Source organism: Hippopotamus amphibius, chromosome 5, assembly GCF_030028045.1.
Source record: "Hippopotamus amphibius kiboko isolate mHipAmp2 chromosome 5, mHipAmp2.hap2, whole genome shotgun sequence".
NCBI classification, from domain to species: Eukaryota; Metazoa; Chordata; class Mammalia; order Artiodactyla; family Hippopotamidae; genus Hippopotamus; species Hippopotamus amphibius.
Genome location: NC_080190.1, coordinates 105,925,962 through 105,938,113, shown reverse-complemented (window position 1 = coordinate 105,938,113; position 12,152 = coordinate 105,925,962). Strand labels below are relative to the sequence as shown.

Sequence of the window (12,152 nt, the reverse complement as noted above, 5' to 3'; positions counted from 1 at the left end):
AAGCTAGGTGAAATCAAGGTGTTGCCTTTTTATTTTACTCGAGGCTATAAATTACAGATGTTTTGCTTGTTAGCGGATATTCTTATTTTAATCACAACGTAAACTAAAGCCATCCATTCCATGTTTCCAGTACAGTATTTAATAAATTGTCTTGGGTATCAATTTGGGTCACAGTTATACAGTATTTGCTGTTACGCCTGATAGGCAGAGTTTCCCATGTAACCAGAGGATGAAGGTGACACTCCATGGGGCCAAACTGTGGGAGGCTGGACTCCAAAGGGGGGCATGTGTGGTGGCCACTCTCCCGGCTCTACTGGCCTCCTCTTGTGTGGAGGAAATAATTGGGAGCCAGCCCCTTTCCTGGGTCACTTTTGTCTGACAGATGATGGAAACGACGGGGCAAAAATGTGCCCAAAGCAGTATCCCACAGGGTCCGCCTACCCTGTGCCTCTTTAAAGCTCTTCCTTCCATCTCACTGTCCCCCGGCCTCAATATTTCTACCTCAAATTAGAAAATCTATATTTGAAATTCTTAGATTGCCATGGAAATGTGACTGTGTGGAGTCATTCAGTCATCTGTTTATCAAATGTTTTTTGAGTGCCTGCTAGACACCAGGGATGGCTGAAGTGCTGGGGATACACCATTCATCAATGAGGTCCAATGAGTTCTGCCTTTCAGGTACTTACACTGCAGGGAGCCAGCTATTAAATTACCGTGTCTCCACTGTGTGTTCTTTACCTACTACATTCCTTATACACATGTGCATGTAAGTGTACACTTAAACATATTTATACTGGTATATTCATATATTTACTTTATATATTCTTTATATAATATATATTCCATATATATTATAAGTATTCTTCATACATGTATGTGTGTGTGTTTATAACGTACAGTTTTTAACCCCCTTGTTTTTACTGGGATTCTCTAAGACCCTGGAGTCCAGAAGAGCACGGCTGGCTCCGCTATGTTTTTACATGAAAAACTAAATGAGTGAAAGAATGAATAAAATACTTACTTCCTGTCCTGAAAAAAAAAAAAAAAGACTACTCCTCTTTGGGGGGACTAGAAATAGTATCCCTAAGGAGTATCTGGGGAAAATGATAATGGATGTCTCATCTCTCTTCCCAAGTTCCCATCACCAGCCATTGTGTTCTAAACGCTTGATCGTCAAGGAGGGGGTGAACTTTCGCCCTCTGGATTTAGACATCTGTGTCACGGTGGACAGAGAACAGGCAATGCAGTGTGAAGACTCTGGTGCCAATCCTGACTGTCCCACAGTTTCCTTGTCTGTAAATGAAGGTAAAGGAGGACCTGCTACCCCAGGCGAAAGGGCTCGGTAAGCTGGGGAGTGGAAAGGTAGCTGTGACTCTGGTCAGCAAGCACGTCCTGGGCGTGAAACAGGCAGTGTGCAGCGTGGTCCCAAGGGTGTGTCCAGGACTCAGATGGAGGGTTCGAATTACAGAGCCTCAGGGCACTAACCCTAACACCTTATGCAAATTCTTAATCTCTCTGTGCCAGGCAGAAAAATCCCCCCCCCCCGCCCCCGCCCCCCTACAGGTGTCCACGTGCAAATCCCTGGATTCCGTGAGTGTGTTTCATCACTGCCAAGGGAGGAATTAAGGATACAAATGAACTATTAGCTGATCTTGAGACGGGGAGGAGTCTGGGGCATCCAGGTGGGCCTGGTGTAATTAGGAGGGTCCTTATAAGTGAAAGAGGGAGGTGGGAGAATTGGAGAGAGACTCGAAGATGGAGGGAAAGGCCAGCACCAAGGAAGGCGGGTGGCTTCTAGAAACTGAAACAGGCAAGGAACTAGATTCTTCCCTAAAGCCTTGGGGAAGACGTGTAGCCTTGCTGATACTTTGATTTTAACCCAGGGAGACCTGGCTCAGACTCCGACCTCCCGAGCTATAAGTCAATAAATCTGTGCTGTTCAAAGGCACTACATTTGCGGTGATTTGTTGCAGTAGCAATGTTTCAGTTACCTCATCCACAAATTGTGAGGAGTTATAATCCCTACCTTACAGGGCAGTAATAATATTAGTGCTAGTAATCTTATAGGGTAAGTGATAGTACTTGTACAGTTGTGCGCATAAACGAGTTAGCACACACACACATCTTAGAGCAAGGGCACACAAGCTGATTCACAGATATTCATTTCTCATCCAAATGAGATTATTTTTGCTACAACTGGTGGTAATGCAAACGGTGAGCAGAACACATTTCCTAGTTTTTGAGCTACATTTTGTGAGATCCCGTCCTTTCTCAGGTGATGAGACCTGCACGGAAAGCTGGTATTTCTGCAGAACTTACTGTCGCCGTTGGTGAGTGCCCCATTCTGTTCGCTGCTGGCAGGCACGTCTGTGGCCAGGCTGGTGATTGAACGGCTGAACATCTCCTTGTCGGAAGGCTGCAAAAACAAAGACACCAAAAGAATCAGACTGCGTGGCAGAGGAGAATATCCAGGGCGTTGTTTTTTTTTTTTCTGGTTTGATTTTTTAAAATCATTTAATTAATTAATTATTTTGCCAAACCGCGTGGCTTGCGGAATCTTAGTCCCCAGACCAGTGATTGAGCTCGGCCCTTGAGCACAGAGTCCTAACCACTGGACCACCAAGGAATTCTCTCCACGGCTTTTTCTAAAAATTAATACAGCAACAACAAAACCCAAATCTGCTACTTAGATTTAAATTAAGTGAAATGAAATAAAATCGAGTCCCTCAGCTGTACTAGTCACACTTCAAGGGCTCAACAACCACACGTCGACAGTGGTTACCCTATCAGTACAGTCACAGAACACTTCCATCTTCATGCAAGGTTCTATTGGACAGGGCTGTCCTGGGAATCTTCCGAGGCTGCCATCCACAGAGCTGCCCATCTGGTGGTCACAAATGGGCTACAGTATCAGTCCCTTAGCTCAAGGCAAGGAGGGACCAGAAGCCCCAGGGCTGATCAGAATCAGCTCCAGTGGAGAGTGGCCTCATCCTTCTCCCAGGGGTGCTGCAAATGGTACTCTTCTTAAGTGTGTGTTGTGCTGAGGAAAACATGGGAAAGCATCACCTTTGTCATTGAAGGGAAGAGACTTAAACCTGATCAAAGATAATGTCACTGACGTCTGAGACTTTCATAATCAGCCACGTCTCTGCTTCAAGGTTCACCAAAACCAATATCTGCTAAAAAGTAGGTTTGCAAACCTTTCTTATTCTCAGAAACAAATTCAGGACATTGGGGAGAAGAATGGCATTGACTGTTTTCTTTTGGGCTAGCATGAGTGGACAGTACCTGGCAGGACACGCCAGGCTGAGCTACTAGCTATGACTAGTTAGAAAGTAAGTTGGTAGCTCACGTATTTCTTCAAATACGCAGCTGATCCCATGTAGCGGCTGAATCACTGCTGATAGGATCTGCTCCTCCATCCCGCTCATGGAGTATACGGTCCGTGGGAACCAGAAGGCCACACCAGACCGTGATCCAGGAGTCCACAGGGGATGTTCTGAAGTAAACAGCACCGCAACCTTGGCTGTTGGCTTCACAAATTCTCTGACTCCTGATGGGGAACCAAGAGAGCAAATAGCTCATGCCATGTCATCATCCAAAGGCTTGCAGGGAATTAGCTGTTTCAGTCCCGAGCAGCCCACGAAATGGGTCGTTTTGTTAGGTTGCCGGGAGCTGAAAACGCAGGTGCTGATTCACTGAAATTATGTCACACCTGGGCAGGAGTCAGGCGTGGCGGAGGACGGCTCCCAGGGAGACCCACCACAGCACAATCTAGCCATCACAGCGGAATTACCATAACCTTGACTCTAACCACCATTTCTTCTCTCAGCTTCTATGAGAAAACGCCTGCTGGAGCTCCCAACACAGAAGCAGGGAGGCCGCCTCCCTCTCACTGCAGCTCCAGGTGCAGCCATGGGACGACGCCCCCCTGGCCTTTTGCCACTAGGATTTAAAGGTAGCTCCTCTGGGACTGGGGACTGATCAGGGGGGCTGTGTCAGAGCCGGGGAGAGGGGTGGGGAGAGCTGGCTGACTACAGGGGCTTCTCCAGCCTGGGATGGAGAATCTGCAAGTTGTACAAGATTGAGAAGCTAGAAGAGAAGCTCATCAAGAGAGCCCTGTGATGTGTGTGTGTGCAAATGTGCTCTAGCGTGCATGCCCTGCTCACGCATTCCTATGAGAGAGGCGAGGGGGGGTGGTTATTAATGAAGGATACAGCACATGGAGAGTCAGCGCTTCCTTTTATCCACCCACCACTCTCTTCCTGTCTCACCCAGGGCTGCTGCTGGCTGTTAGCAGAAGAGCAGGAACTGAAGGTCTAGAACACAGCTTCTCAAACCTGAGCAGACATCAACATCACCTGGAGGGCTTGCCTCCAGTCCTGCCCCTCCCCCACCCCAGGAGACTGCGCTCTTCTAACAAGCTCCAGGTGGTGCCGCTGGTCCAGGCCAAGCTGGAAAAGAGCTGCCCTAGAAGGACAAGAGGCGGGGAGGATGATGGAGATGGAAGCCCCTCCCCCAGTCCCCACCTTTTCTGCCAAAGGGCACCGAGGAGAGTGGGGGAGGGGAAGAAAGCCGGGGCCTGGGACCTGAGTGTGGGAGGAGCCGCGGAGGAGGCACCGCCTTCTCCCCGCCTGCCCTCTGGGTGCCTGCACAAGAACAATCCCACAGAGGCGCTGGGGACAGGGGAGTGGGGACATAGATAGCCAGAGACTGCAGTGGGGGTGACAATGCGGGTAAGGTGGGGGGAGGTGCTGAGAGGTCCGGAAAGCAACGGGTGGGGTGAGTCGCCTGCACACAGACGAGAGGAAGGACCTCCCCCAGGGGCTCCTAGAGAGGAGGTCTGACCACTCGTTGCCTGCGCTGGAAGCATCCCTCCATTCACGGTGCCCTGAAGACGCCTACTGGGTGAGCTTGGAACCTGGCTGCTGGCTGCATGTTTCATCCCAGACTCACATACTTCTCTTATCCACCCTCCCTTTTGCCCCTTCGTCCTCCGACCAGTCTATGCCTGATCTTGAGAAATCGTGTCTGGGACAGGAAGCATCTTCACCATTTTAAGCCTGTGAACGTGAGGGCGGCTCCCCACCTGGGTGGATCCGAGAGGCCCGCGGGGCTTGTCAGGACCCTTTAGAACACAGAGTAAGAAAACCCAGCCAGGCCAGGCCACAGCTAGGATGCTGGGAGTCCCAGTCCTTAATGATCAGCTGCCATGGCTTGACTTTTATCCTCTCCTAATTCCTGTACTGAAGTCCTAACCCTCAATACCTTAGAAACAGGATCCTTGCAGATGAAACAGGTTAAGATGAGGTCGTATCAGAGGCTTTAAAAAAGGAGGACGTGGACAGACACACACAGAGGAAAGACGGTGTGAAGAGTCACAAGGAGAACACGATGTGACAGTGACGGAAGAGATCTTCAAACCAAGCATCGCCAAAGACTGCCAGCCCACCACCGACCACCGGAAACTAGGAGAGCAGCCTGGAACAGATTAACCCTTGCAGCTCTCAGAAGGAACCAAGCCTGCTGCCACCTTGATCTCGAATTCCTAGCCTCCAGAACGGTGAGACGATCAATTTATTATTTAAGCCACTCAGTTCGTGGTCCTTTGTTACAACCGCTCTAGCCAGCTAATATACCGGCCGGAGCCTGGGCAGAGGCAAAACGGAAACATCCCTGCGGCAGGTTGGAACCATCTGAGGATCTTCCCGGCAGTGGCACAGTGGCATCCGTTCCAGAAAGTCTCCCAACAACCCAGCTAATGACACAGGCCTCTAGCCACAGTGAATATAAACCTGCAGCATGAGGACACAGCTCAGGCAGCCAGTTAACCCTGGTGCAGTTGCTTCCCTCGGTTTCTTCAGGCCGTAAGCTTGTAGGGACCCACTCAGATAAGCGGCTGATGCTTTAAAATATGCGCGTGCGCACACCCCCCCCCCCCCCCATGCACGCGCGCTCACCACATTCATCAGGTTCTCATGGTCCCCGCTGTGTTGTCTGGGCTTCTTTTCTCTGAAACAGGAAAGGGAATGTGGCTGTAACATCCAACATGCCATCGAAAATCGAACATACACTCCGCTTTCCTATCCAAGCTTTTATCAACATGTAAAGCTCTCCTTTAAGAACCAAGTTTATTTTGGCAAGGAAGCAGAACCCAGACCATTTACTCTGTGCCTCCTCTGCAGGCAGCAGGGGCTCAGGGGGTCAAGTCCTAGCAAGGGGCTGGTCACCTCTCTTGCCCCCCCCCCCCCCAGGAGTAGAAAATACAAGTTAATAAGAGGACTCGTTTCCTGAGAAGAAACTGTTTATACCTAGAATACTGGAATGAGGTATGCTTTTCTTTTTTAAAGGAAGTCCTGACAATTCTCGTCTCTTCATTTTTCTTAATTCAGTCTCTGCAAAGTCACACACCGCAATGGGATTGAGAAAATAAAGAAAATACAACTTTTGGTTCGTCGGGAAGGGTACATGCTCTCAGGATGAGTCATATGTACTTCCAGTCTATGGAAAAGTCCAACGAGTAAAAATAGAATTTATTTTTACTCAGGAGAGGCTAAAGAAAGCCTTCAGTACTAGAGGCTGCCTTTCCCATAGATGTATAAGGCAACAGTGACACCTAGTGGGAGTGTCAATATTACAGAGGCAGGCCTTCCCAGGCCCAGGGGAGCAAACACTCTTCTGGCCTTGCGTCTATTTCTTCACCTTCCTGGACAATTAATCTCTCTCCCAGCTCTGGAGGCCTGGTCCAAACCGGGCAGGGATTTGGAGGCTACCCGAGTTCAGGAAGTCCGAATTTTATCCTCCTGACTGAGACTTTAGGGCAGGAAGCCACATCCAGGCTTTTAAATGACACTTGTCCAGCCTCTTGCAAGGTTATTGCGAAGTCTGGAACAGGGCTGGCTGTCAGCTGGTCTGCACTGGCTCTCAGCAGCAGCTGACTCACCAGAGAGTGGAATATGTGGTAGCAATGTCTGAACACCTGGAAAATCACTCCTGGTCAGAAAGGACTTTGCTTTCTCTCCAAGCAAAGATCTCATTTTATATGGGGGAGACAAAGAGGGAGCAAGGGGTGGGGAGAGGGTGAGAGAGAGGGAAGAAGTATAATTCTAAAATAAGACAAGATGGTTATTTCCTACACAGGATGTTTCTCTTTTAGAAAAAATGACTCTGTTTCTTAAGAAACTGCAGTTCTAGATTACAAATCTTCAATAAAATGACCCCTCCAAAGCTACACAGCTGCAAAAATTCTCAGCAACTCTCAAATAGTAGCAAAAAAAAAGTATCTTTAATGCACATCATACTTAGATTTCCAAATGTCCACAGATGGAAAAAGACAATATAAATGTTGACAAGCGTGTGCTCAAAAGCACAGCAAAAATTTCCTTCTGAGAAGTCTCACATATAAGGGCTTTTCCAGGTGCTCCCCAGGAAAATCAAACATGGCTCTTCACTGAACTAATAAAAAGTGTCCTGGGCCCTTTTGCAGCAGAGAAGGCAGTTAATCTTAACACACGAGTTTCTGTGAACGTCTGTGCAGTGAGATGCCATTCATCACAGGCTTTTCATATGGAGAGTCTTCTGGGTCCGGGGAACGTGTTATTTTAAGGCTCCAGTAGACACACAGCGCTCTCACCTGTTACAACTGGAGCACAGGAAGATGAGGAAGGTGATGAAGAAGAAGGTGGCCACCGCTGCCAGGCTCCCGCACACGATGATCTGCGTTTGTCCCTCATTCAGCAAGCTCCCCTCGGGCCCCATGGTGGGAGTGCGAAGTGGCACAGGCTGCTGGAGTCGGTCAGTCCTTCCAAGGTGGCGACATGGGGGCAGAGGGCTGCGTCCTCCTGCAGAGAGAACAACGTGTGTTTTGACAGCTGCTCACGTGAAGTGCCAGAATCTGGTAGTACATTCCTGTGGGGGGCGGGATGTGAAGGGGGGGGGGTCCGAGCAGAGCAGGGAGGTGTGCACAGAATGCACTGGACTCAACTTGAAACCGGCCCTGGACAAGTTCCCCTCTGTGGTCCAGGCCTTTGTCTTCTCGCACAAAACGCAAAGTATACACTGCCTAGCAAAGTGTTTGAGGCAACGGATGTCCTGTTATTTTGATATGTTTGGGGATAGATTCTTAAGTCTTCAAATAAAGTAAGATTCCAAGTACTCCACAACAAACAAATAAACGCTTATATAGATTCCTTTTTTTTTCCAGAACAGTGTAAATCATTTATGTAGTTTGCATCTTCCCCACCCTGGATCCCCAACTCCCCAAACCTGCTTCTCTTCAAGAAGTTTTATGGTTAATACAATTGATGAAATAGAATGTCTTTACATGCACTTTCATAAAGAGTCATCTGTTCTGAGTCTGTGACTGTTTATTTTCAGGGCTGGCTCTCACCAAATTTTGTAAGCACTCAATGAGTCCACTTTCAAAGGGATGCATGAAAGTCTGTGCTAAGGCTGCATCCCCGGCAGCACATAAGACCTATTTATAAACAACTGCAAACTGGGTCTAAAAGCTAGGACCTGTTAGTACCCGGCATGTGCCCGGGGCCTCAAGGGCTTTTCTCATTTGATCGCTGCCACCAGCCTGTGAAGAAGGCACGGCTCATCCCCATTTTTCAGACAAGGAAGCTGAATGCAGAGACACTAAGTTCCCCCACGGTGTCACCACGCTCAGTGGCAGGAGAGAACCTGAGTCCAGCCTGCTCTGACTCTAGCCCCAGTGGTCTCAGCCCCTAGAGGGCGCTCCTTCTCACTGGGCGCTGCCACTCCCTGGTCCAGCCACCAGGCTTCTAAATGAAAATGGCTAACGTGTCTTGTGAAATATTTTAAGACTTTTAGATTTTAAAAAAGGAGTAGTATATCAAATTAACGATGATCTCTCATCAGAGATGCCTCGATTAAAGAACATTTGCTGTGCTCAATTCTAGAACATTCTCAAACAGCCTTTAACTTCATCTCCAGTTTCATCAATAAAGTCAGCAAATAAATATTTTTGTCATGACAATTCATCAGAACTCAAAACATTTTGTTCTTGAAAAAAGATGGTTGATGTGTGCATTTCCATTTGCTTCCCTGACAGACCTGAGACGCCATGTAGCCATCATTAAGCATCTACATCAAGCCAGCACCTGGTGGCTCAACGGGCCCAAATTTTCTCCAGGTGACACATTTCACATTTATTTGAATATTAAGGGTGAAAAATGATACAAAGCTGGAGAAAAAAAACCTTTTATCTACAAGCGTGCACCAAGAATTCTAGGAGATGAAGTCGATTACTTTCTACACGGCCTTGAACCAACATGAACACTTCCTAATGCTCTATAAATACATAAATGTACAACTTCCTGGGTAATACAGAACTTCTTTCTTCCTGTGTTGGTTATATATTATGCCTGTAAACACTACATGCATAGACTAATGCATGGCCAAACTGCCTTTGCCTGTTTGCCCCTGGACAGCTGTAATGGAATGAAAATCACCAGCACTTCTCCTATGATTTGTTGAAACAATGAATAATTCACTTTAAACACGGACTACAAATTGGCACCACAGTAAGTTATTAAAATACATTCAAGTCAGCATATGAATCGTGGAACCTATGAATATAGATGCAGTAAAGCTTTATATCCAGGTCCATGCATAACACATTTTAGGAGGTACAAACAAAAGCTATCTGCTGTACAGGCATCTGTGTGTTCCTTCTTTTGCTCACTCATTCATTCGTACAACGATTAATCAATGTCTATTTATAAAGTGCCAGGTTCTTAGCAAATAGTTTGCTGAATGTATTATTCGAAAGCCACACATCCATCCTGCAAGCCCCTCTCTCCATCTCTGTACACGCTGCTCTTTTCTCTCTCTCTCTCAACAGGGGGAGGCGATAGAATGTAATGAATCATGTAGTGCTCCGCCTAGCAGAACAGTGTGAGGAGAAAAAAAGGATGAAAGCAGATTATTACCAGCTCCTGGTAATAAGGGATGTAGCTCAGAGAAAATGTGTCAAAACTCCTGGCTCACTCCCTTTCAACTAGAATTTGCAAAAAAGCTATGACAGAAATACTTTTTACAAAAGTGCTCTTCGTGGACCAAAGAATCTCAGACTGGAAAGAATCATCATCATTTGGTAGGTGTTTCTGAGTCAGATACATTGTAACCCCAAAGGACAAGGGCGCCAATGGTGTGCCTAGCTTCCATCTCTCAGACACCTCTACCTGCAAGTCGAGGGCAGGACCAGGAGCCACACAGGTCATAGCTGCGGTGGCAGCATGGCAGGAGCAGCTACTCTTGCAGGGGCCAGTGTGTTGGGGGAGCTGGTGGTCTACGTGTTGGGGGAGCTGGTGGTCTACGCACACATGACCTCCCTCCTGGTGGGATTATTCTGGTTTTAGAGAAGGTCTGCACCCCTGTTTCTCTTGTCTCCTGATCTTCTTCTCTTTCTGATCTTCTGTTTCCATAATTCTCCTGCCCATTTCTTCTCTGGCCATCTCCTTCTTAAATTTTGGTGGCTTATCTACTATTAAGACTTGACTCCACCCCCCCATGAGTGTAGATGGGCTGCCCCTCCCTCATGTGGGTTGATTGACCACCCCCAGTTGTGTGTAGAGGGACTGTCCCCACCATGTGTGTAGAGACTACCCCTCCCCGATGTGTGAGGATGGCCTGTTCTTCCCCCATGTGTGTTGACGAGCTGCCCCTCTGTGTGTGTGTAGAGGCACAGTCCCCTCCTCCCATCTTGTGTGTGCAGATGGACTGTCCGCCACCCCCCCACCCCCCCGCTGTGTGTATAGATGCACATGTGTGGCTTCCACATTCCTGCTTCTTAGTGGGGATGAGAGCAGAAGCTTTGTGTGGATGGTCCAGGGCTTTCCAAGAAGTGGAGTGGACTTTCCCCCAAGTCTGGACCCTCCTGCACTGGCTTCACGGAGCTTAAATGCAGTGCTCAGGGGTCCTTCACGTAGTATAATTTGAGGAGTGGGGGCATTGGTGTCCTTCCCCGAGACTCAAGGCTTCTCTCAGGTTTAGCGGCAAAGAAAATAAGGACAAGAAACAGGGTCCAGGCAGTAAGAAGTCACCCTGAAAAGGAAGGGCCCCTGAAAGAGTGAGGGTTTTCCAGACCAACTAGGGTTGACATGGACAAGATAATCCACGGCTGATGCTGTTACTGGTCTTGGGGACCAGCTAATTTTCTGCTAATTCCTATATCAAGTAAGATGTTTCCTGAGCATCCAGAATCAATACACACCAGCAGAAATACATGAACAATTTGGAGGTGATCTCTCATGATTTCTTCAAGAAGATATTTAAGCCTATTTCTCTCAATTTTCTTCCTATCTATCTCAATAAAACTGCATTCAATTACAGAATACTCTTTCTTCAAAGTTAAAAAAAATCCCATTGTCAGACCACACGTGTAAATATTATATGAGTTATTCAACACAGGGTAAAGAAGGACCATTCACTGCACCTCAATAAACATTTATTACAGCACCTAAATGCCCCACTAAGATGTGGTGTAAAAGAGAATATTAATGAAATAGCAGATTTAGTTTAGTAGTTGTACATCAATTCTTTTTGTTTTAGAATAGGCTTCACCATTGGCTGCGCTGACATACGATCATGACCAGAGACTGTAATTTAATGTATGATATTGACAAGAGGCAGCAGCATCCCTCCCAGCCCCCAATTTTATATCATTTCAGACTACTGTAGGAAATTGTCATTTGGCCCTGAGAAAGGTCGGTGCCTGAGTTTATAGGACTGATGTTGGGGATTCTTTTAGAAGTTGGGCTGGATAACTGTTTTGAACTAAAAGCTCCGTAATCACTCATCCTTTTATAACCATTCATTTCATGATTTTAATCAATAAGTGATTCAATCTTGAGAAAAACCAGGGCCTCTTACTTTAAAAGCAGCTGCCACTTTTGACCACAAGGGGGCAGTATAATTCTATTCTCAGCCCGAACCCGCAGGCTCCCCCAGGACAGACCGCAGTTATCCTTGCTGTTTATGCCTCTGCTGAGCATCTTAACGGTCTCCATTAGCTTGGACTATCAGCCACCCCAATCGATTCCAACAACAACAAAAACCAGATGAAAGGAATGAAAGTTGCAGCCCAAATACCAGCTATTTATTTCTTTAGCCAAACACATTTAACA

The 12,152-nt window shown here is 47.3% G+C and overlaps 1 protein-coding gene across 4 annotated transcripts in view; it reads right to left on the bottom strand.

Annotated features, from left to right (window-relative positions):
* The window catches only part of PAG1 (phosphoprotein membrane anchor with glycosphingolipid microdomains 1), a 139,291-nt gene that overhangs the window by 17,489 nt on the left and 109,650 nt on the right, over nt 1-12,152 (bottom strand). For 3 of the 4 annotated variants that reach the window (XM_057735457.1, XM_057735458.1, XM_057735459.1), the window contains 3 exons: nt 7,634-7,841; nt 5,961-6,012; nt 2,320-2,416 (listed from right to left, as the gene is read on the bottom strand). In XM_057735457.1, coding sequence (XP_057591440.1) covers nt 2,320-2,416; nt 5,961-6,012; nt 7,634-7,758 — 274 coding nt within the window. In that variant the 5' untranslated portion in view covers nt 7,759-7,841. Of the gene's footprint in view, nt 1-2,319; nt 2,417-3,352; nt 3,535-5,960; nt 6,013-7,633; nt 7,842-12,152 lie in introns of those variants that run through there. The other variant, XM_057735460.1, reaches the window with a different exon arrangement.